Source organism: Artemia franciscana, chromosome 18, assembly GCF_032884065.1.
Source record: "Artemia franciscana chromosome 18, ASM3288406v1, whole genome shotgun sequence".
Lineage (NCBI taxonomy): Eukaryota > Metazoa > Arthropoda > Branchiopoda > Anostraca > Artemiidae > Artemia > Artemia franciscana.
The window spans coordinates 28,126,822-28,151,797 of record NC_088880.1 but is presented as its reverse complement, the minus strand read 5'-3'; the positions used below and the strand labels follow the sequence as shown (position 1 = coordinate 28,151,797).

Genomic DNA, 24,976 nt, shown 5'->3' with positions numbered 1-24,976 from the left:
GATGTTTATTACAAGGTTAATTCTTGAGTTGAGTTAAAATTCTGACCAATGTTCGCGTAGCACAGGTACTGGTCTCCTGATTCGCTGCCTTCAGCAGGAAGTGCAATGCGTTGTTTGAGGCAACAAATTCAAAACAACCCCTGTTTTTCCCCCAGATTTGTGCAGGTGTCCATTTGGAGCTCGATTGACTTTGGCTGATTTTAAAGAGTCCCACTAATGACCCTTGATCAAAACCAAATAATTACACAAACCGGGATTCGAACAATAATTGATGAACGGACTTACGGACTTAATTGATTACGGACTTAGAGTTACTAAGTCCAGCACACTAGTCACTTGGGTAGCACGTTTTAACACTTCTGAGATAATTTCGAAACCCGTTAGCTAATCTATTCTCAAAGGGATGATCATTACGGCGTCGTCAATACGTTGAATCTCCTGATCTACATTATCCTGCTGATTATCCCTTTGAAAATAGCTCAGGAAACAAATTTTCTCATTTATTTTATACTTATGAAAATGTTAGGCAAAAACTAAAGGCGTAACAGCGTTGGTTTTTCAGCACTAGCTTAAAACGTGTCGTACTTGAAAACAGCTTTGTCGATGCGGTATAATTTTACCCTTTTAGGTATAATTTTGAGGTCTTGGTACAACGTAGTACATTCGGACAGTCTATGGTACAATCCAAAATCTTTACTACATTTCGGTACATTATGGTTGTATGCGCCTGATCAAGTTTTTTTTTGAAATTTTGAAATTCCTCAATTCTTAGAGATGATACCAAAAAAAAAGAATGTTCATCAACCGCTAACGCGACACAAGTAAGAAATCTACACAAATTGAAACGTTTCTAAGATAAAATGAGGATATGAGTGAGAAAAAAGACTTTCTTTTCAAGTTACTCTAGTATTTTTGTTTAAAACAAAAACTGATGCAGAGTACAATGACTGTATCACAAAAAATTATTCGGTGTTCAATTCTGGTCATAAAAACGGTATAACACATCTCAAAGCGTTTGCTACGCTGGTTGAACATAATACAATAAATCTTCTCTTTACCTTTATGCCTGAACCAAACCATAGTCACACCTGTCGATAATAAAGCCGAGTTTTATGAATGGCATGGGGTTTTTCTTATTTTGGGACCACACTTGTAGTTCAGAAACGGAAAATTCAAATTGCAAGAAATTGTTTTTTTAAAGTTTGTATCAACACTAATTTGCCTCCAAATGTTATCTACTAATACTACGTCTTCTTAACTTGTGTCAGATTTCTGCTAGAGATAGAAAAACTGCCGTTCCAAAATTCTATTTTTTCTAGTTACTAAAAACTATGCCTTACATCTTGACTCTGATTGGCCAGTCAAGAATTTTATGGTTTAAAGTTGGACAGTTTCGAACTCTAGAAATTACGAATGGCGTCCATAATTGGCACTTTATTCGTTCTTATTATACGGCCCGACCACAACAGATATACTTGAAGTATCCAAAAACTATCAAAAACAATATCGGGAAACACTATCTGAGTATCTGAAAAACAAATGAAGAAAATAATAACATCTGGACGCACAAAACAAAAAACAAGGGTAAACAGATCCAAAGGCATTTTAATTGAATTTTAATCTAACGGCTTTAGCCTTGAACAAAGCCAGAAAACCTAGCAGAATGAAGAAAAATACAAGGTAAATCACAGCCAATGAAAAAACAGAGAAAACTTTTTAAAACAAAATGAAAAAAAAGAGAGAAAAGATTAAAATATGTAGATAAGAAACATTTAGAAACACATAAATAAAAGCAGCATATAGTTAAAAGTACAACATACAATATACAAAATCCTTAAGAAACAAATACAAAATAGAAAATATTTATGTTAGTTTCAAAATATTATTTGCTAAATTTGAGTTTTATTGTGGCTACTTTGTGTGGCTCCTTGTATTTTTCAGATAAATTTTGTTCAATATTGAAATATTCATGTCAGCTTAGAACTTTTATACTGAACAAGCCTATTCTATACTATTATTCCTTTTCTGTTCTTCTATTAAAAATTTCCTTGCATCTCTTCAACAATGACCTCCGTAATCGAAGAACGAATTTTCCTTTCCTAGTCACTTTCTCCTCTCCAACCTTGCCTTCCTCATTTAGCTTCAACAAAAATCATCCTCCGACCACCAATAAAGTTTTCCACTGAAAGATATAGAAGAAATTTCGTCCCGTACATAGTTAGTAGGTTAAATAAGTGGTCATTCTGTTGCCAACTCTCATTTTCCCTTCCTGTTGTTTATCTTCAATTTTCAAATATCTCTCTCTCTCTTTCTCTCTTTCTCTCTCTCTCTCTCTCTCTCTCTCTCTCTCTCTCTCTCTCTCTCTCTCTCTCTCTCTCTCTCTCTCTCTCTCTCTCTCTCTCTCTCTCTCTCTCTCTCTCTCTCTCTTGCCCTCCTTAAATTTTAAAAACTTACTTTTTTTCTTGACTACATTTATTATATTGGCTTTTATTCTGTTGATTGAAAATGGGAATTTGGCCCATCTAGGCTGTTGATAGAATATTTTCAAAAAAACCTTATCCTATCTTCTAAGTATATAAATTACTTTAAACATTTTTTTTACTTCTGTCCTAAAACATTTTTAGAACGAAAAATCAATCTTTCTGCTAAACAGAGTCGGCAATTATTGCCAGATAAGAACTTTAATTTCCCCAGTAGGTGTAAATTGAATCAGCAAGAATACACTCCATAAGAGTCAAAAGATGTGACACAAATGACTAACACACTTAATTGGAAAGTAACTCAATTGATAACATGTTTAACCACATAGTAACTACACTGACAACCCGCTTAAATACATCAAGCTAGAATACTAAAGCCCTATTTTCAGTTGGCGTTTAACAGCTAAGCTAATGAATCAATGAAGCTGCGATATCAATACACAATTTCAATACAACGTAGCGTTTCTAATCGCAAAATGGTGTTTCCAAATGGCTGTTTTCAGTCAACCACCAATGGAAATTGGCTGTTTTCAGTTGGCAAACCACCAAATGAAAACATGGCCTTCAGGAGTTTCATACAGGAGAGTTTTCAAACTGTATCAATAATCACACTCACTTCAAGCGTTTCATATAGTAAGTTACCAATTTCATCACCTGAGTTATTTACTCTGATGGAAACTCCCACTAGTATTCAGCATTTATGACTAACTAAATAGGAAGATTTGATTCCATTGTTTGTTACTGTCCCAAAGGGGAACACTGGAGCAGAGGTCCAATTGTTGTCACTCTATGTTGGCCTCATGTTTTTGGCAGTATTTCATCCAATTTTGATATTCATTTCGGTCTTTGGGGCCCCATTCCTTTGTTGGCATGCACGCATTTTTCATTTTCTAAAAGACAAAATACTTCTATGAACACTAAAAAAGACATATATCAATCCAAGCAAGCTTACCTTATCCATTTTTAGATTATCAAATACTATATGTGCGTGTACTAGTAAAGAACATTAAACGACAAGAAAACATAACTTTTAAACAGTGGCGCCATTTCAGAAAACCTTAGGGGGGGGCCAAAAATCGATTTTGGGCCCCCATCCAGCCTTAAAAATTTTAAAATTTTCGAACATGCCTTTAGGTACCGTACTACCTTTGGGGTTCATATTTTGCAGCTTATTTAGGGACCAAAAACAGTACCAAAATAGAACATTTACTGTATAAATCAGAAACTTACGTACAGTTACTTCAGCAATGGATATCTCCTTTGCTTCATTTTTGCGAAGTCGTCGACAAGCTTCTCAAAATTGAGCTCCTTCACTGCAGCTTTCTCAGAGAATATAAGCAGCAAATGCGAAAGTCGCTCGTTTTCCATCGTTGTCCGGAGGTAGTCCTTCACAAAGGTCAACACAGAGAAAAAACGTTCATTTGAGCACGTTGTGAGCGGGAGTGTGAGGACTACCCTGACGACCTTAAGAAGCTCAGAATAAGCTTCTTTCAATCCTCCGAGTTGTTCGAAGACATCTAAAGCATTTGCCGGTTTCTGTAGAAGCTGCGACACAAATGCACGAGCTATTAAAGCTTGACACTTCAGCTGCATAGTATCGATTCCCGCCTGATCGAAGTATGTCGCGATCACAAAAAGTAAATCTGAGTCCATAAAATCTGTGGATTTGGGGTTAAGGCAACGTGTGGCTTCTAGCACTGGCAGTTGGACAGAAAAACGCTCTTCAAACTCATTTAACACTCTGTCCAAAACCTCGTAGAACTCTCTCCGCATTTTGTCTTCCGTTGTTGTGCTTTCGGAGTCAATGTTGTGCTTTCCAATTGTTGTTGTCGTCAAATAGTCTCTTAGTCTTCCGGATATCTTCTGAACTCGTTTTGATTTAACAGGTATGGCTGAAGAGAGAGCACTTGTTTCCGACAGATCAGCTCCGACATTAATGGCCATCTCTTTAGACTTGCCGTATAGGACACGAAAATACTCGTCATCACGCATTTTCCTCAGTTCGTTCTTTGTTGCACTGATCAAAGTGCAAGCTTCTGAGATGACCAGATCTGCTGCCTGTAGTTGTTCAGAAAGAGGGTTTATCACTGCAAGAACTTCGTGAATGACATGCAAACTGAATATGAAGGGAAACGACTCTAGCTGGTTCTTAAGGCCCGTAGCTTCTGCCGCTGCCTCCCTGTCAGAAGATTCTTGAACTACTGACAGAACTGCGAGTATGCAGTCATATCTAACCAGGATCTTAGCCACTGATCTATACCAGTAAGACCAACGTGTCACTACTGTCCTTTCAAGCGTTAGCACAGGCACATTGGCAGTTTTCTGGGCTTCGACGAACAACTGGTATCGAGTGTTGCTGTTGGAGACGAAACTGTAAACTGTTTGCAAAACTGAAAATACTGATGAAATTCTTTGTATTTTCTGCATACAATCGCCAATGACAAGGTTAAGTCTATGGGAATGACAGTGTGTGTACACCGCTTGTGGTGCTTTTTCCCGGAGACGGGCCTGTACTCCTGAAAAGTGTCCGCTCATTACACTGGCCCCGTCATAGCACTGTCCAACACACTTTGACCAGTCAAGGCCGATACCCTTTATTTCGTTGTAAATGAAGTCGGCCAAACTCTCAGCGTCAACCTTGCGCATGTGGTAGCAACCTATGGCCCTTTCTTTGATTTTCAGGTCATGAACATAGCGCACTAAGATCGCGAGTTGTTCCTTTTTCGAGAGGTCTTTTGTCTCGTCAACAAGAACGGCAAAATATTTTGCTTCTCTGACTTCTTTCGCGATAGAACTTTTGATTTCATTTCCTATGACCTCAATGTAGTCGTTTTGGTACTCGTGTGACATGTAATGGCCATAGGCCTTACGAGAGTTTTTCATCAAGTCAGGGTTGATTTCTGTTAAAAGATGTACTGTCTCTACGAAATTCCCTTGATTGGCACTAGACTCCCCTTCATCATGGCCACGAAACGCAAGACCTTGCCGTCCAAGTAATGCTGTAGTTTTTAGTAGAGCTTTTACGTACTGTCTATTCTCTAGTATTTCTTTTTCGCGTTCTTTGGAGAGGCATGACGCAACAGATTCGGCCGCCTCCGTCTCAATAGCTTTAAACTGAGTCAAAGAAATGGTACATGCTTTGTGTCGGTCGCTGTTTTCGTGCTGCCGTATCAGTTCAGAAATGTCTTTCCACTTTCTAAATCCTATATCAATGAATGCTCTAGCTCCATACCTTTCGCCTGATCTTAGCGAGGATCCACTGAAATGTCGGCAATTGAAACAGAACACCGAGTCCTGTTCTTTCGAATATTCGAGCCATGGGTATTTCAAGAAATAGGAGCTGTTAAATTTTCGTTTGCGATTCCCGATGGTAGTGGCGGGATAGTCAGTCAAAACTGGTTGGCAGGGGTTATCATACGGGTTCACGGACAAATCGGTGCTGATCGTTCTGGAAGCCATTTCCTCCGTTTGTGGTTCGCGCAGGTTTGTCTCCTCAGAAATGAGTCTCACGTCCAGGGTCTGCTCGTTTCTCGGTAATACCTCGGTTGCCGATGGGTTGTCCCTTGACGTCCCAGCATCACTATCCTACAGAGTAATCAAGTTTTAATTAAAAACAAATTAAAAGTGATGTCCCAGTTACTTCTTTTACCAGGACGTGAATTGTACATAATTAACATAGAAAACAACACAAAATTTAGAGCAAGCAACAACAAAAAACATAATCAATTCAACTACGAAGCTATAATCAATTAGTTCGTGGTAACGAACTTCAAGTAAAAAAGCGACACGGCTCAATAGTAACCGAAACTCTAAAACACGGAATTTTGATACCTATAGATGCATCAAAAGAATCAGATTTGTACGCTAATTTCAAATATATAAGTTGTATCAAATTTAGTTTTACCCATCAAAAGTTACGAGCCTGAGAAAATTTGTCTTATGTCCGAAAAAAGGGGAAAACACCCCCCCCCCTGAAAGTAATATAACCTTAACAAAAATATCACCATTTAATTCAGCGCATCACTGAACTTTACTGCAGGAGTTTCAAGCTCCTATCTGCTAAAATGACGAATTTTGGATTTTCTTGCCAGAAGAAAGATCAAGGACGCGTGTTATTTTTTTTCCAGGGGTGATCGTATTGACCCAGTTGTCCTAGAATATCGCAAGAGGGCTCATTCAAAGGTAAATTAAAAGTTCTAGTGCCCTTTTTCAAATGAAAAAAATTTGGAGAGCAACTAGGCCCCATCCCACCCTCTTTTTACCCTAAGTCACCTGATCAAAATTTTGAAACAGCCATTTTGTTTAATATATTTAAAAATTTAATAAATATGTCTTTAAAGATGCCTTAATTGTCCAAAGTCTCTGGGGGAAGGTGTTCAATTTGTGGACTTTGCCCTTTTTTATAAATAGTTTTTTTTATAAATAGTATAGGTAATTGCGAAGTATACAAACATTTTCAGTTTTTTTCTGGTGGGGGGGCAGCTCGAGCAGAGGAGGTTATGTAGGAGGATCTTTCCATGGAGAAACTTTTCATAGGGGAGCTGAATTTTCGATCAAGGGGGCACTGGATTTCCAAGCATTATTAAAAAAAGAATAAGAAATTAAATGAAAAAAAAGTTTCTTCAACTCAAAGTAAGGAGCAGGATTGAAACTTAAAACGAAAAGAAATTATTACATATGAGAAGGTTCACCCTTTCGTCAATACCTCGCTCTTTACGCTAATTTTTTTTTTTAGTACAAAATTCCTATACAAAATTTCTTTATATATCTTGCTTTCTATTTACTGGCTCAATTTCACGCTTGGAAGTGTTAAGGGTAATTGTCCCAGTAAATTTTAACCAGGATTGTATTGTTCAGAGGATGTTTCCAAGGGGGATTTCTCCGTGGAGGTGAAGCCAGACTTCCTGGCTTTATTTAAAAAATGATCAGAAATTAAATAGAAAAACAGTTTTTCAACTGAAATTAAGGAGCATTATTAAAACTTAAAAATAACAAGAATTATTACATATACGAGGGGGGTTGCCTCCTCCTCAACACTGCGCTCTTTATCCTAAAGTTTAAATTTTGTCCCAATTCTTTAAAAATGACTCCTCAAACACAAAGGGCGTTTTATTAAAACAGTAAGTAACTTTTTTACAAATGCTGAAAAACTTTAGCATGAAGAGAATGGTGTAGAGGAGGGGGAAGACCCCCTCCTCTATGGGGGCACTGTGGGGGACTTGGGGTGGATCCGGATTTCTGGCAATTCCGCGAGATCGGTACTTCCTGACGCAATAGGACAAACTTTAAAATGTGGTAGATTTACTTACAGTCGGTTTGAAAAACGAAGCCAATCGTCGTTGCATCTTTATTTCTTCTTCTTTCCTTTGGGCTTTTATTTTCCTTTTTTTTGCACCACTCGCACCGGATGAACTCATGTTTCAATAATCCGATTTGAACTTGAACACAACTTAACACTGTTTCACGGTTCTTTATTTGATGAAGGGTAACGAGAAACTAAATACAAACCCTGGTCTGGATACCCAATTTCCAGATTGTTTTTCCAGAAATTTCCAGATGTTAGCCTACACATAAATGTGCCGACTGACGGGATTCATTAATCACTGGAGAGACTTCAATGTCACAGAAGCACCCGAGCCCAGGAAGGACTTTACTTTACAAACCCCTGCCAAAAGGGTGACCATAAATTAATTAGAGAGAACGGCAAAAACAGGATACTTTCTTGAAATGCAATGATCGTCGAGTATCTTGAATTTACTATTTAGTAATAATTCACAGTAGAAATACGGTAAAAAAAAAAAGAGAAAAAAGTAGAACAAGGACGAATAAACAAAGAATTACGTGGTTGAAATTGGGCCCCTCCAGAAATCAGGGGGGGGCCATGGCCCCCCCCTGCCCCCCCCCCCCAAATGGCGCCACTGCTTTTAAATAGGGAGCATCTTCTGCTTCTTAAAATTCACAGGATAGAACAAATGAGTTTTTAAGCTGTACATCCCAAAAATTTTAGTCAGTCTAAAATTCATAAGATAGAATTGGATAGAGCAAAAAAGGGTTTTAAGATTTTTCTAATAAAGTGTTTCTACTAATAAAATTCTAGTCGACATATCCTATTTCATACGGAGCAAATATAAGAAATAAATCTTTCCCACATTCTAAGTTAATAGAAAAAAAATGTGAGATATACCATCATCTTTTGGGCACCAAAAATCTATCTTTACTGTATTTCCTCCTTAGTCCCCATCACGCCTATTCTAATAATTCTACTACCGAGACTGACCCCAATTGTCATCCAAAAAAGACCATTCTCCTTCAGCTTCTTCAGTCATATCATCTGGCTCCCAAAAGAAACCACCAAAAGACCACTGATTGAATTAGTCGCTTTGCTCTTCTGAATTTCCCAGTCACGTATGCTGAAAGCCTGAACTTTGACAATTTCATTGATCTATAGGTCCCCTCTCAAGTAGATACCGATTTCATTGTCCATAGAACTTGGTTATCTTGAGATCTATTATTAATTTTAAATTATTATGTGCTTGATATCATGACCATTGTTAAACAAGGGGGGTGTAACATTAGCATTTACGTGGAATTACCCATCCCCAAAATCAATTTCTACACCCTAGAATTGCAGATTACGTCAAAAGAGTTTGGCTAAGCATTAGACCCAAATTATTACCACGAATTAATTCCATTTCAAGGAGGCACACTCGTGCCTCTATAAAGAGGTGAACCACGACAATGTTAAGCGATCTTCGGTTCAAGTAGTCGCAGAGGGATGGGGAGGGATGCATTTCGTAGCCCGAGCTCCAACTAAGAAACCTGCTAAATTTCATCCCCCTCCGACTTTTCCTTCATGGGGAAAATATGGCCGAAAGTTTAAGACCCACCAACCCCATCCCCCCTTTAACGTTGTCCGATCGGGCTGAAATTCAAAATTTCAGGTCCCCTAGGGCCCAGGAGCTTATCCGCGAAATTTCAGCTCGATCCGATAACTTCTTCCCTGTTTTCCAGAAACCACACATAGCCACTTAATTTTCATATTCTTTTTATCTGCCACACCTACAGGTCACAGCCGACATCGGATCTGGGTGTACAAAGACTCATTCGATGCGGAATTCTCCGAGTAAGTGCCCTTGAAAGTTTCGTAGGAAAATCTTAGCCCCCGAAAGTTTCGACCAGAGTTAAATAAAGTTTTGTACAGAGTTATTCCATTATTCATTCATTTCAATTTTTTGTTAATTAAAAGAGGGCCTTTCCGAAGCCAAGAGCGGGGGCTTAGGGGCCGGCAGCCCCCCACAACAAAAAACCTGTACAAAAGAGTCTTTAAAAGCGGAGAGTTTGGGGGGCGGCAGCCCCCAACTGCCTCTCCTAATTCCTGTACGTTTTAAGGTTCGACTTTGGGACGCAGCCTCTTTAACTCTTTAAGAAAATGAAGTTTTTTTCATATTATTTTTTTATAAATCCATGGAATAAAGAGCTGTAGAAAAACAGCTCTTCTTCCGGCAATTACATAGAAGTGCCAACTTTGTTCTCGGCAAACCATGGAAGACGCCAGCACTTTCCCGATAGGTATTGCTGATGATTTAAATTAAATTACCTTTGTAAACCACTGGATTTGAAAAATAAATGAAAACACCGACATCAAAAGACAATGTTTATCTTGATTTTACGTATATGCATAACTACACTTTCTAGAGTACATCCTTTCTCTAGCCCCCTTAGGGGAAGTTGCTACTGCTGATTTGTCTTTCCGAATTTGTCCAAATGTCCTTCCAAATTTTATCACTACTTTTCTTACCAGCAGGCTGCTAATAATGACCTTGTGACTTTAAATGTTGGGTCACAAATGAAAAGGACTAAATATACCTTTTACTGACTAATAATTCTGTAGGTACCGGTATTAGTAAGCTGCTATCTCGAAATGAGAGTCCTTTGAGTCCCAAAATTAGTAAACTAAGACTGGGCTAGGTAATAGATTCTTCTAGTTTTATATATTGTGTCGGAATACTTTACCAGGGTTAAGAAATGTCACTCGTTTGGGGCCTCCAAAGACCCCAATAATATGATCTAATAAAATAATTTTTATCTCCGCAGTTTTGCCAAATAATTCTGTTCTCCGGACAATTTAATTTCGATTTTGTTTTTTCTCCACCTTTTTTTTATTGTTTTATGAACTTTTTTTCATTATTTTTCTTTTCTTGATGTAGATGGGGTTGATGTCTCTGCAGTGCTTCCACTTTTTTTTCTGAAAATCAGTAACGACTCCAAAAAAGTCGGGAGATTATCGGGAGGTTTTTTTTTAAGTCGGGGAAAAAATCAGGAGGTTTTAAACAGTTGTTTTGTCTCGCATACCAGTTGTATTGGTGGTAGAAATGTCAGTAATAGAGAGACAGAACAAAGTAGAATCGAAAATATGTTTTAGAGTCTTAAGTCCGTTCTTCACCTCCCGGAACTTCCGGAATCCGGGCTTCCAGATTATTCTTTGACGTCTTCTTCTTCTTGCATCTCGAATAGGAACCGGTCCGAAAGTATATCAAAATCATCCGGAAAAAAGGGGCTTTTGAACTTCCAGATTTCCGGAATTTTGAAGTATCGCAGAAGAAATTAAAAAAAAATCTCGGAAAATCTGGGAACCCGGATTCCGGAAGGTGAAGACTTATTATTACTCCAAAATCAGCTATCAACAAGGATCAATGTTTCTTTCATACAAAACTTATGCAAACTAAATGGTTTTATTGAAAGTCATCTAAAACTACTTGTTCACATAATTAGAACTAGAATTACGAATACGAGTAACAGAACTCAGGCAGAATTTTCACTGTATCACACTGCAGCTAAAACTACTTGATCACATAACTTGAACTAGAATTATGAATACGAATCACAGTCAGAATTTTCACTAGATCACACTGCAGCTAATCCTGATCGTCAACGGTATTGTTTGCTCTTTCTGGGGCCAGACGAGCTTGCGCTAAAGAAGCCGATTTCAAGATAGCGGCACTAGCTTCAGTAGTGGTTGCGGAAGCAACTACGCCTTTCAGTAACTGCCTCATGCTCCCATCTACGACCAGAGACTGAGGTGTCACCTTAAGCCTACTCATGCCAAGTTTAGTCTGAAGCGTTGAACTAATCGTAACTGTCGACAGGCAGTTACGTTTGTCTGTTTTGACGTCCTTCAAAGTACTAAACAGTCTCTCCGCTATTACGTTCGAAAACGGTAGAGCGTACAGGTACTCAACGACAAGCCTCAGGTTACCAAACTTTGGTTTGCCGTTAGAGTATTTCTGGGCAAATATAAGCTTCCAGTAGTCGGTTACTGAGAGCGAACTGGCATCTTCGCCATTTGGCTGTCTTACAGAGCTCTGCTCTCTCCACTCCCTGTCTATCAGACTTTTGGACCAGGAGGGTAAGCTATATTTCGCCAAAAATGGTGCCAGGCTAGGAGGATTCAGATCCTGAGCCTGAACAGGGTCAAGTAGTTCTGAGAAGACGAAAATGTCCGAGTCGAACGAGAAGCGGTTTTTAATCTGGACCACCACTTCCTTGTAAAATTCTCTCGCGGTAGAATAAACCTTGTCAACTTCGTCGGGATTGGCATTTCGTCCATCACTAGACGCAAGCAGGCCAGTCATTGCTGCTTCGGCATCTAAGCCGAGGTAGACCTTTCGCAGATCTACATAACTGGCCTCGTCTTCAACATCAATTTTCATGATGTCGGTACAGCTCCTTACTGCGCGAGCATTCATAAAGTTTTTCAACAGAGTTTCCACCAATTGAATGACTTCGATTTTCAGTCGGTAAAAAATAGGCGCCTTGGACTGGAAAAGGGTATTGAAGTCGTTCAAAAGTCCCAGCGCGTAGTCCACGAACATCATGACGATCCTCATAAATGGATTTTTCAGGGCACTCAGAACTAACTCACTGCCGTGAGTCGGATCTTCAAAATGGGCACTGGTAAAATACAAGGTTAGGGCATTCCACTGCTCTAGAATTCGGTGGACACAGTTCTGTAGCGAAAGCCATCTTGTTTGACCTGGTGCCAATATCTTGTGGACCGCAGTCTCTGAAAACAATTGAAATTCTTTCAGGGCAGCTGTACGCTTGGCACTCATATTGAAATGATTGTACACATGACGGCACAGGTCTTCTAGAGTCTTCGTCAGTTTCTTGCAGGCGTATGAGGCGCACAGATGAATGGAATGACAACTGCACTTCACTATTAATACCCAAGGGTAGCTTCTTTGGATCAGAGTCACCACTGAGTTGTTACAACCCATCATGGCGTTCGTGGTATCACTACAGAACCCGACCCAATTCCGTAAAGGCACTTCACTTACTCTTAAAAACTCCAAAGTTTCCTCCAGTTTGGTGAAAATGGAAACTGCTGATCCGTTTGAGCACTCCACAAAATCAATGACATCGATATCTGTTTCCATTTCGTTGTTACAAAAGGAAACACATACAGCCAGCTGTTTAACGGTTCCCACATCCGTCGTTTCGTCGATGACCAAAGAAAAAGGTCTCACCTTCATTTCTTCGACAACTTTTTGCTTGTAGTAAGGACCGAGTCCCTGACAAACAAAATCCACAACTTTTTGTTTCCCAGACGCACTTTATCAAGGACCGATTTTGGTGGCATCGCTTTCAGCAGGGGAATCAACTGGTCCGAAAGGGAAAATGGCAGGTTGTTGCTGACCAGGAATGAAGCAATTTAAGTTTCAGTCTCAAGCACAGACGGAAACTCGTCATGAACCATGTACACTGAAATAGCAGGAGGAATAGCTTTTGGGGTCACTGTGTTTTTAACATGCACAGAAGTACGGGCATGGGCAGTGAGATCTGTTTTACCCTTTTTGTAGGAAAGCTCAGCGTTGCACCACAAACAGATAGCAACTTCAGATCCGTGCTTCTTCGAAAGCCAGCCTTTAAATGTATCTTCCATCTCCCAGGATTTCACATACTTTTGCTCGTAACGTTTTCCACTGTTCCTTTTCTTTCGGGGCTTGGGGCTTGGTTCCACAATTATCAATTCCTCATCTGAGCCACTACTGCTAGGAACAATTTCGACCCGGCTCAATAGTAACCAAAACTCTAAAAAATGGAATTTTGATACCAATAGCTACATCAAAAGAATCGCATTTTAATGCTGGTTTTAAATATATAAGTTTCATCAAGTTTAGTCTTACCCATCAAAAGTTACCCTGAGAAAATTTGCGTTATTTTAGAAAATAGGGGGAAACGCCCCCTAAAAGTCATAGAATCTTAACGAAAATCACACCATCAGATTCAGCGTATCAGAGAACCCTACTGTAGAAGTTTCGAGGTCCTATCTACAAAAATGTGGAATTTTGCATTTTTTGCCAGAAGGCAGATCACGGATGCGTGTTTATTTGTTTTTTTGTTGTTTTTTTTTCTTTTTCCCAGGGGTGATCGTATCGACCCAGTTGTCCTAGAATGTTGCAAGAGGGCTCATTCTAACGGAAATGAAAAATTCTAGTGCCCTTTTTAAGTGACAAAAAAAATTGGAGGGCACCTAGGCCCCCTCCCACGCTAATTATTTTCCGAAAGTCAACGGATCAAAATTCTGAGATAGCCATTTTATTCAACGTAGTCGAAAAACCTTATAACTATGTCTTTGGGGACGACTTACTCCCCCACAGTCCCCGTGTGAGGGGCAACAAGTTACAAACTTTGACCTGTGCTTACATATAGTAATGGTTATTGGGAAGTATACAGGCGTTTTCAGGAGAATTTTCTTGGTTTGGGGGAGGGGTTGAGAAGAGGGGGATATGCTGAGGGAACTTTCCTTCGAGAATTTGTAATGGGAGAAGAAAATTTCCATGAAGGGAGAGCAGGATTTACTGGCATTATTTAAAAAAAACAATTAAAAAATAAAAGGGAAAAAGCTTTTTCAGCTGGAAGTAGGGAACAGCAATAAAACTTAAAACAAACAGAAATTATTACCCATATGGGGGGCTCACCTCCTGCTAATACCTTGCTCTTTACGCTAAAGTATTTTCAGTAATTTCAACTACTTATTCTACGGCTTTTGTGATTCAGGGGGTCATTCTTAATGAATTGGGATAAAATTTAAGCTTTAGTGTAAAGAACGAGGTACTGACGATGGGGTGAAACCCCTCATATATGTAATAAAAACATGAGAATACAAAAGTTCTTTACGTAAGCTAATTTATAAGTTACGTAAATCTTTTACCAATAAAAAGATTCGTAAAAAATTAAAAGTTCTAGTTGCCTTTTTAATTAACCAAAAAATCGGGGGGCAACTAGGCTTCGTCCCCCGCTCTTTTTTTCTCAAAATCATTCGATCAAAATTATGAGAAAGCCATTGAGCCAAAAAAAAAAAAAAAAATGCAAATTTCGTTTTGATTATTCCTCTGCGGAGAGCCAAAATCGAAACATTCATTGATTCAAAAACGTTCAGAAATTAAATAAAAAAACAAGTTTTTTTAACTGAAAGTAAGGAGCGACATTAAAACTTAAAACGCACAGAAATTACTTCGTATATGAAAGAGGCTGCTTCCTCATCAACGCCCCGCTCTTTACGCTAAAGTTTTTTACTGTTTTAAAACGAAGAATTGAGAGCGGGGCGTTGATGAGGAAGCAGCCTCTTTCATATACGAAGTGATTTCTGTGCGTTTTAAGTTTTAATGTCGCTCCTTACTTTCAGTTAAAAAAACTTGTTTTTTTTTATTTAATATCTATAAGACCCGTAAGAATAGTGTATTCGAATTTGTACTATAGAATCCTTGAACTGGCAACAGGTTAAGAATTGGTTTCAAGATAAAACATGTTATTTTGGTAAAAGAAACAGATCATAGAAGCAGAAAAGCCGCCTACCCCCTAGGACAGGTCAGTAGCCTACTTCTTGGGTTGCCCACGTGCAGGGATGTATAATTGTCCAGTTCCAGTAAACTTGGTACTTACCCTAAAAAAAAATCCTGTCACGTAAGGTAAGCCACGTCCTTATTGTACACAAATGATACAGTGGAAATGAACTATCTGAGTTGACTGATCCGATCAGATGAAGTTATGAACTGAGAATCAAATCAAATCAACCCTTTTTCGAACACAACAATGGTCTCTCACGGGACAAGCTGCCGACTAGGTCATTAATTAGGGTTCGCAGTTGACTTCCGCGAATCAAACGCGGCCGGCGGCTTTACGGGCAACAAAGACATATTTTGCATTCTGCCAGACAATCAAGAAAGATCAGAAACTTCAAGTTGGACAGAGCTCAATTCAACAGAAATCGGGAGATTATCGGGAGGAAATTTCAGTCGGGAGATCTCCCGATAAATCGGGAGGAGTGGAAACACTGTGTCTCTGGGACTGGATGGAATAGTGTGATTTAATGTTTATTATGTACGGTATTCAACTTCAGCTGGGTTTCAGCCGGTATTCAGTGGTGGTACGGTTTTGAATTTTTGAACAGGTCAAACAACATCCTGTTTTAATCCTATTTTGAGCATAGATGTCAATCACGGTGGAATTTAAGACAAAACGTTTTGTTACCAAATGAATATTAATAACCAAATTTGTCACTAAATTTATATTACAGTTAACGCTTTTATCACGAAGTGACACAATTACAATAAAAGAAAATTGGTTCAAAAAGTTCAGATCTGAAAATTCCTTGAGATGGAGTAGGATACAGAATCCAGCACCATGGTTCATGTCTTCGAAATTGTAAGGGGTTGAGATTCCAAAAGTTTTCAATTTTGTTGGGGGTTCAGGAATAGCATGATAGCTACTGAAATACAAAATCAATTGTTCTGGAATCTCTATTTTCTGAATTAGTCTTCAATGAAGCTTCAAGCTTATACAGTTTTCAAATAGTCAGTTAAAATACTTTTGCAGAGTTGGTGAAGCGTAGTGACGCAAGACTTGATTCTTGCATAATCCATGGCACTTGACTCACCATCAGTGCCAGATCATCGATGGTCTTTAATCTTAAACAAGCTTCATCCTTAGGGTTAATGAATCCATTAAATCTTCGAGTCATCATTAGCAACATCATCATTTATTTTACACTAAACATAACAAAATACAAAAATGAGCAAAAAAGAAAAAAACAGGATCCCGGAAGAAGGCTTGTGTAAACATTTATAAACCTACAAAGTGACAACACACACAAAAATGATTCATTAATTAAAATGACCTATTAGCTATCAACTGGAAAATGGGATCAAATAAGTGAAAAACATAAAGAAAAAGAAAAAAATAAAGGGAAAAATAATAGGAAAAGAGAAAAGGGGAAGATGAGCAAAGCAGGGGGAAAATTACTGGACTAAAATACGGAAAAATCCACCGAGAAACTGTCTTCGCAGAGAGAAATAGAGGCACATCAGAAGGGATAAAGTTCCATAATAGAATGGATTGATAAACAAGAGACGTCTGAGCTGCTGTTAATGATCGTTTAGAGGAGTATCTACTTGAGCCTGTCCGAGAACAAAACTGTTGTAGAGATGGCGAAAGTGTACTTAGAAAAGCAGAATGCGCAAAGATTACTTTTACCTACAATACAATCTGGTGGAGCTATTCCAGCATCACTACATAGATCAGAAGAAGAGTATAGCCGTGGGAGAAAAACAGTAGCCTTCATCCCCCTGTTTCTGGCTCTTTAAAGTCATCACAGGAGAGATTTGTTATTCAAGGGATCAAAAAATGGCCTTGATGGGATAGCCTCCTAGACAGCCAGTCCCAAATATAAGTGCAGAGAATTATTTGGAGGAGGGGGAGGGGATGGATCAGAATTCTACAACACCTTAAGGTAGCAATGTAAAGGCTTAATAGTCTCTTTCTTGAAAAGTCCAGACCCCCGGTCAGCCAGCTTAACAACTCTTGTGGTCTGATATAGAAGTTTACATCCCTTTTCTAGGTTTACAACCCTTTGAATGCTATAATTTGGTCTCCTAATGGTCAAGATCAAGAAAATTTCTGAAATTTTGGCAAGAAACCTTTAGTCATCACCCTAAGGTGTGTGCCTCCTTATATAGAGGCCCCTGGTCCATTAGTGAAATATATTTTAAATTATTTACCTCAAATATGGTATCCCCTGTCTGTTTTCTGACAGCTATGAAAGCCCAAATTGGTATTTGACTAACGGCTATAAACGTGAGAATCCAACCTGCAGCTGAAAAAACCAAATCAAATTAAGTTATATTAAGTATATACTAAGTTATATCATACTAAGTTATAATACACTAAGTTATATGAAGAATATTAAGTATACTTTATAAATATTACATACATAACTGGGACCTTCAACCCTCCTCTAGATTTTATAATTTTTTCGTAGTGTACTCTCTTCCGAAAAACAATCAAACAGTTCGAGGTAGCGAACTATAATAAGGAGCGACCCGGCTCAATAGTAACCAAAACTCTAAGAAATGGAATTTTGATACCAATAGTTCCATCAAAAGAATCGCATTTTAATGCTGATTTTAAATATATAAGTTTCATCAAGTTTAGTCTAACCCATCAAAAGTTACGAGCCTGAGAAAATTTGCCTCATTTTAGAAAATAGGGGGAAACACCCCCCAAAAGTGACAAAAAATTGGAGGGCACCTAGGCCCCCTCCCACGCTCAATTTTTCCCAAAAGTCACCGGATCAAAATTCTGAGACAGCCATTTTATTCACCATAGTCAAAATACCTTATAACTATGTCTTTGGGGACGACTTACTCCCCCACAGTCCCTGTGGGAGGGGCTACAAGTTACAAACTTTGACCTGTGTTTACATATAGTAATGGTTATTGGGAAGTGTACAGACATTTTCAGGGGAATTTTTTTGGTTTAGGGAAGAGAATTGACGGGAGGAGTTACGTGGGAGGATATTTCCGTGGAGAAACTTCTCATGGGGGAAGAGAATTTCATTGAAGGGGGCGCAGGATTTTCTAGCATTATTTGAAAAAGCAATGCAAGAATAAATACGAAAAGTTTTTTCTACTGAAAGTAAGGAGCAGGATTAAAACTTAAAACGAACAAAAATTATTACATATTAGGGATTTACCTCCTCGTTATAGCTCACTCTTTACGCTAAAGTATTTTTAGTAATTTCAACTATTTAATCTACAGCCTTTGTGATTCAGAGGCCATTCTTAAGGAATTGGGACAAAGTCTAAGCTTTAGTGTAAAGAGCGAGGTATCGAAGAGGGTTGAACCCCCTCATATACGCAATAGAAACATACGAATATAGAAGTTAGTTCGTAAGTTACGTTTAATTTTTACCAATAAAAACGTTTGTAAAAAAATAAAAGTCCTATTTGCTTTTTTAAGTGATCATAAACCTGGAGGGCAACTAGGCCTCCTCCCTCGCTCCTTTTTTCTCAAAATCGTCCGATTAATTGTAATTAATTAATATTCAAATTTCGTTTTAATTATTTATGTGCGGAGAGCCAAGATCAAAACATGCATTAATTCAAAAACGCCCAGAAATTAAATAAACAAACAAGTTTTTTTGAATGAAAGTAAGGAGCAACATTAAAACTTAAAACGAACAGAAAATACTCCATACATGAAAGGGGTTTTTCCTCCTCAACGCCCCGCTCTTTATGCTAAAGTTTCTTACTGTTTTAAAAATAGAGTTAAGAGAAAGAGTCAAACTTTAGCGTTTCGAACTGAAACGAGAAACGTAGATGCATAAACTCTTGGTAAACCAGTTGCATGAACTAATAATGTTTTACAAATTAATAATTAATTATATTAGTTCTTATAGTTCATTAATTATTTCTAACTAAATGACTTCGTTGTTAGCTTAAATGTCAAAGAGTTTATTTAATTTTTTTTTATGTTTCGGTTGTTACGAACATATTTGGTCCAAACATAGTTATTGCCAACAATTCGCGGATACAAACGATTTGACGTGAAACCCAAGACCAATACCCAAGAAATAGTTTATCCCAATAAATCTAAAATTCCAAAACAAATATAGCCTCAAAATATAAAATTTTTAGACACAAAATGGGTTAACAATTGCTTATGAGGTTCTATAACTTACTAGTTCAGTTGGTAGTAGCAAAATTTTGAGCAGGCCAAAGGTATTCCTATCATATTAGAGTATGTAATGTAATACTTATTGTATTATGTCAAATTCATTTTGACTTACCGGTTGCTGAGGCTGGCATATAGCTGTCTCCAATCTTCAGCGGTTCGTAGTTAAACAATGAATAAACAAAGATGGCTAGCAATGAAACGGGTATGAAAAATCCCCATTCTACAATCCAGTAAAAACTGAGCTTTGTTCCGAGCATGAAATAGATGTCTCTAATGAGGTTTTTATACCCTAAAAATAGGTTCAAGTAAAAATTTTCTTTATTGAATTAATAAAATATTAATAGCTTGATCTAAGACTCAAGCTATTTGAATTGGTTGAAAACTTAGTTCTTCAACTGGTATGTCAGAGCAATCATTATCATTTCAAGGATTATTTCTTTCCTAAAATTCGAGTTATATCCGCTAGTCTTTTTTGACCACTGAATAGTATAGGATGATGTGAATTAGGCTAAAAAATAATGATAAAAAGTTGCTATTTTTGTTTTTGAAAATTTTCAACAGTATTTTCTAATATAATAAAGAAGAAGCAAAACAAATTTAAACAACTAATAATAAAGTTAAATATGTAAACAAGGCTGAGTCATAGCTATAGAATAGTAGCAAAATTGTTATCTTATGTTGTAACATTAAGGCCAAAGGAATCCAAAAATTAGAACAAAAAATTTACAAAAAATACAAACTTACAAAAAATAGAATACTTTCAAAAATATAAAAATTTACTTATACCAGCTTAAAACTTACTTATACTTAAAAACGCACTTATTTTAAAAATATAAGAAGTTACTTAAAATATACAAAACTTAATTATAAAACTCACAAAAAATAGAAAAATAACATAAACATTAACAGAAGTGAATTTCCGGCACTACTCGGCACTTCTTCGAAATCACTGGCTTAAAATTCCAAACAATACAACCTCTGATGTAAACTAAGGAATAATGTTATTGGACAGTGAAACAACTTTTGGTGTAAGCTATGGAATAATGTTATTGGCATCTGAGGGAACCTCTGGTGTAAGCTATGGAATAAAGTAATTAGCCTATGAAACAGCCTCTGGTGTAAGCTATGCAATAATTTTATTGGCCCATGAAGCAACCTTTGGTGTAAACTATGGAATAATATTATTGGCATTTGAAACAACCTCAGGTATAAGCTATGGAATAATGTTATTGGCCTATGAAACAACCTCTGGTGTGAGATATGCAATAATGTTATTTGCCTATGATACAACCACTTGTGTAAACTATGAAATAAATTTATTTGCAAATGAAATGTTATTGGCACGAAAATAAATCAATTTAATTCAACCACTCTTTTCAAAATAGAACTACCTTTTTAACACGTAATATTTCTTTTCCTCAGTGAAATACTACCAAGGTGAATAAGTTTAGAATGATTATTTATCTTTTCTAAGCACAAATTTGGTATCTTAAGAAAGACTGAACTTAGTCGAATTATTTAAAACGTTAAACTACCAGGCCACGTAAATGGGAAACTTTATAGAAGTGAATGTTTAGCACATTAAGTTGGATATAACCTAAATTGAAACAATAATTGTGCCACTGAAAGTTTAGAATTACCTCCACCCTAACTATTTCAAATACACTGCTGTCTCATTTAATATTGCGTTTGATTCTGAAAAAGCAGATCGGCATGTTTCTTAGTCCAATTCAATAAAAAAAAGTTTCTTCAATTGAAAGTAAGGAACACGATTAAAACTCAAAACGAATAGAAATTATTCCGTATATTAAGGGGTTGTCCCACTCCTCAATACCTTGCTCTTCAGGCTAAAGTTGTTAGCACTTTAAAAAAAAAGCTTCCTATTCTAATTAAATGGTCTTTGTGTTTCAGGAGTCGTTCTTAAAAAATTGGGACGAACAGTTAAACTTCAACGTAAAGGGCAAGGTACCGAGGAGATAATCCCTTCATATAAGGAATCATTTTTGTATGTTTCGAGTTTTAGTGTTGCTCCTTACTTTCAGTTGAAAAAACTTCTTTTTTTATCTAGCTTCTGATAATTTTTCAAATAATGCCGTTAAATCTGGCTCTCCCTTTATAAAGACTTTCCTTCCCTCACAGGAAACTCCTCCATGGAAAGCTCCTTCTGCGAAAAATACACCCCCTAAAATTCCTTCCATAAAATTCCATTCTCGCTGTGACTAGTGACCAAAATTTCAGTGACCAATAAAACAATGGATTGAGACCATACCCCGCAATTTAAGTTGAGTTAATGAATTAGCCTGGTGGACAACCCTATATAGGGTTTTCAAAAAAGAAAAAGAAAATGCGTAGTACGCCCTAGCAGAACTAGCTTGAAGTAAGCTTGCATTTTAATTTAAGTACGTGTTTTGATTAAAGCCCTGCATCTCTAAGATACAGCTTAAAATCTTCTGGAAGTTAATAATTTATTCGTTAAAAAAAGTTATTGATTGTAAGAAACGATTGCCAAATGGACAGTTTTCTTTTTTTGTGAAATCTTTTCAACTGGGATGATACTGTGACAGTTTACGGTCTAAAAAGGTAATTTTTTGAAAATAAGGACAGTTTTTTTCCGAATTTGTTTAAACCATATCTCTTTATTTTGTAATATACCCATTGCAGTGTGTATCTATTTTCTGGTGAAAAACTGTGATTATACTTATCAAGTTTGTATTTTGAAACGTTGAAAAACGTGTTTTGACTACTGAAAAAAATGTAAATAAGCAACTAAAGCTAGGGGTCATGAACTTGACTCAAACCACCAGTTTTCTAGAGGGACACTGAAAGTCTTCCTTTTTAGCTCTTTTTGGCATTTTGGTCTCAAAAAGCTCTGGCAACCCTGTTACAATATAAATATGACTAAAGTGGTCCACGGAATATAGGATGGCCTTAAAAAATTACGCAAATCCACCTATTGTTCCTTTTAGGCAAAGGTTGGCTTTAACTTTCTATCCAGTTTTAAAGTGAAAACGAGATGTATATAGTTAATACTTTATGTCTAATTAATATATTTAATACTTGACGTATTAATAATTAGCAATATCATTTCATAAGGTTGTGCTAGATGGTATTTGACTTTTTTTATGGTACTTGGTATTTACCAAGTGACACATGGCGATCGCAATTTCTGTCCGTCGGTCAGTATGTCTGTCTGTCGGTCCCAGTTTTGCTAGTTCAGGCACTTCCAGATAAGCTAGAACGATGAAAGGTGGCAGGCGTTTCAGTGATCGAACCAGAGAAATTATCGCTTCCCCAAATCCACCTTCTGGGGAGGAGTGGAGGGACGGGTAATTCGAAAAAATTAGAAAAATGAGGTATTTTTAACTTACGAACGGTAATCGGATCTTAATGAAATTTGATATTTAGAAGATCTCGTGTATCTGAGCTATTATTTTAAATCCCGACCGGATCCGGTGACATTGGGGGGAGTTGAAGGGGGAAACCGAAAATCTTGAAAAACACTTAGAGTGGAGAGATTATGATGAAACTTGGTGGGAAGATTAAGCACAAGTCCTAGATATGTGATTGACATAACCGGAACAGATACACTCTCTTTGGGGGAGTGGGTAATTCGGAAAAACTAGAAAAAAAGAGGTATTTTTAACTTACGAATGGTTGATCAGATCTTAATGAAATTTTATATTTAGAAGGACCTTGTGTCTCAGAGCTCTTAGTTTAAATAAAAAACAGATCTGGTTAGATTGGAGTGGGGTCGGAGGGGGAAACCGGACATCTTGGAAAACGCTTCGAGTTGAGAGATCAGGATGAAACTTGGTGGGAAGAATAAGCACAAATCCTAGATACGTGATTGACATAATTGGACCAGATCTGCTCTCTTTGCAGGAATTGGAAGGGTGGGGGGGATTAAGTCGAAAAAACTAGAAAAAATAAGGTATTTTTAACTTACAAACGGGTGGTCAGATCTTAATGAAATTTAATATTTAGAAGGACCTCGTGTCCCTTGTGTCCTTCGAAGGACCATGTATGTGTGGGGGAGGGCTTTAGGGAGGGGAAATCATGAAAATGGAGGTATGTTTATCTTACGAATGAGTGATGGATCTTAATACAACTTGATATATAGAAAGATCTCATGTCTCAGATGCTCCATTTTCAATTCGGATTGAATCTGGGGACATAGAAGGGTGGAGGGGGGAAATAAAAAAATCTTGGAAATCGGAAATCTTGGAAAACTCTTAGAGTGGAGAGATCGGGATGAAACTTGATGGGAAAAATAAGCAGAAGTTCTAGATACGTGATTGACATAACCGGACCAGATTCGCTCTCTTTGGGGGAGTTGGTGGGATTTCTAGTGCTTTGGCGAGTTCGAGAATAAGTACAAGTTATAGATACGTGATTGACATAAGTGGACTGGATCCGATCTCTTTGGGGGAGTTGGAGGGATTTCTAGTGCTTTGGCGAGTTCGGTGCTTCTGGACGTGCTAGGACGATGAAATCGATAACTCTAGTACCGAGTCTAATTTTAGGTTCCGACCTCGTCACAAGTGCCATATGAACTCTTGGCTTTTGTTTTTTTTTTTTATAGAGAATTTTGGGTTTCTTCTTTTTATCTATTCTACTTAGTGTTTGGACTAATTTTTTTTACATATTTATTTAACATGGAGAGCGTTTTGTTTTCCAATAATTCTTTTGCAAATTAAGCAAATTGTGCTAATAGCATTTAACTGAACAAGGCACTTTTTTCAAATCTTCGTTGGAATTAAAATTTATGAAAGTTATGAAAATTTATGAAATCTTCTTAGGATGAAATAAACTGAATTAAATGGATACTCATGCATGCTTACCATAAATCCAAGAGATGGCAAAAGTTTCCAAAATTGCCATAATAAAAATAATGAATCCTCCTCCAAAATAGTCCACAAGGTCTAAAATATACATTCCGCCCTGAAAAATAAAATGTTTTAGAACGTTAAAATTATAACGATAGACCCTTATTTTCATTATTTTGTAACTATTATTTTTTTAATTTTATCATTATTTTTATGGTTACTATTATTATCGTTACTTTATTATGGTCGGTATTATATAGATTGAATAAAAAAAACTGATTTTTTTAGCTGAAAGTAGGGAGCGACATTAAAACTTAAAACGTACAGAAATTACTCCGTATATGAAATGGGTTGTCCCCTCTGCAATCCCTCGCTCTTTACGCTAAAGCTTTTAATTGTTTTAAAAAGTAGAATTGTGGCAGAGTCAAACTTTAGCGTAAAGAGCGAGGGATTGCAGAGGGGACAACCCATTTCATATACGGAGTAATTTCTGTTCGTTTTAAGTTTTAATGTCGCTTCTTACTTTCAGCTAAAAAAATCAGATTTTTTTATTTAATTTCTGAACGTTTTTGAATTAATGCTTGTTTGGTTTTGGCTCTCTGCACATAAATTATTAAAATGAAATTTGTATATTATTCTTTTTTGGCTAAATGG

The 24,976-nt window shown here is 37.2% G+C and overlaps 1 protein-coding gene across 1 annotated transcript in view; it reads right to left on the bottom strand.

The window, feature by feature from the left end:
• Positions 1 to 1,419: 1,419 nt before the first annotated feature.
• The window catches only part of LOC136038835 (sodium-dependent nutrient amino acid transporter 1-like), a 93,416-nt gene continuing 69,859 nt past the window's right edge, over positions 1,420 to 24,976 (bottom strand). Inside the window, exons 9-12 of the mRNA XM_065722247.1 lie at positions 24,338 to 24,437; positions 19,609 to 19,785; positions 17,540 to 17,634; positions 1,420 to 3,370 (exon numbers count right to left, since the gene is read on the bottom strand). Of these exons, the coding sequence (XP_065578319.1) occupies positions 3,263 to 3,370; positions 17,540 to 17,634; positions 19,609 to 19,785; positions 24,338 to 24,437 (480 nt within the window). The 3' untranslated portion in view covers positions 1,420 to 3,262. The remainder of the gene's footprint in view (positions 3,371 to 17,539; positions 17,635 to 19,608; positions 19,786 to 24,337; positions 24,438 to 24,976) is intronic.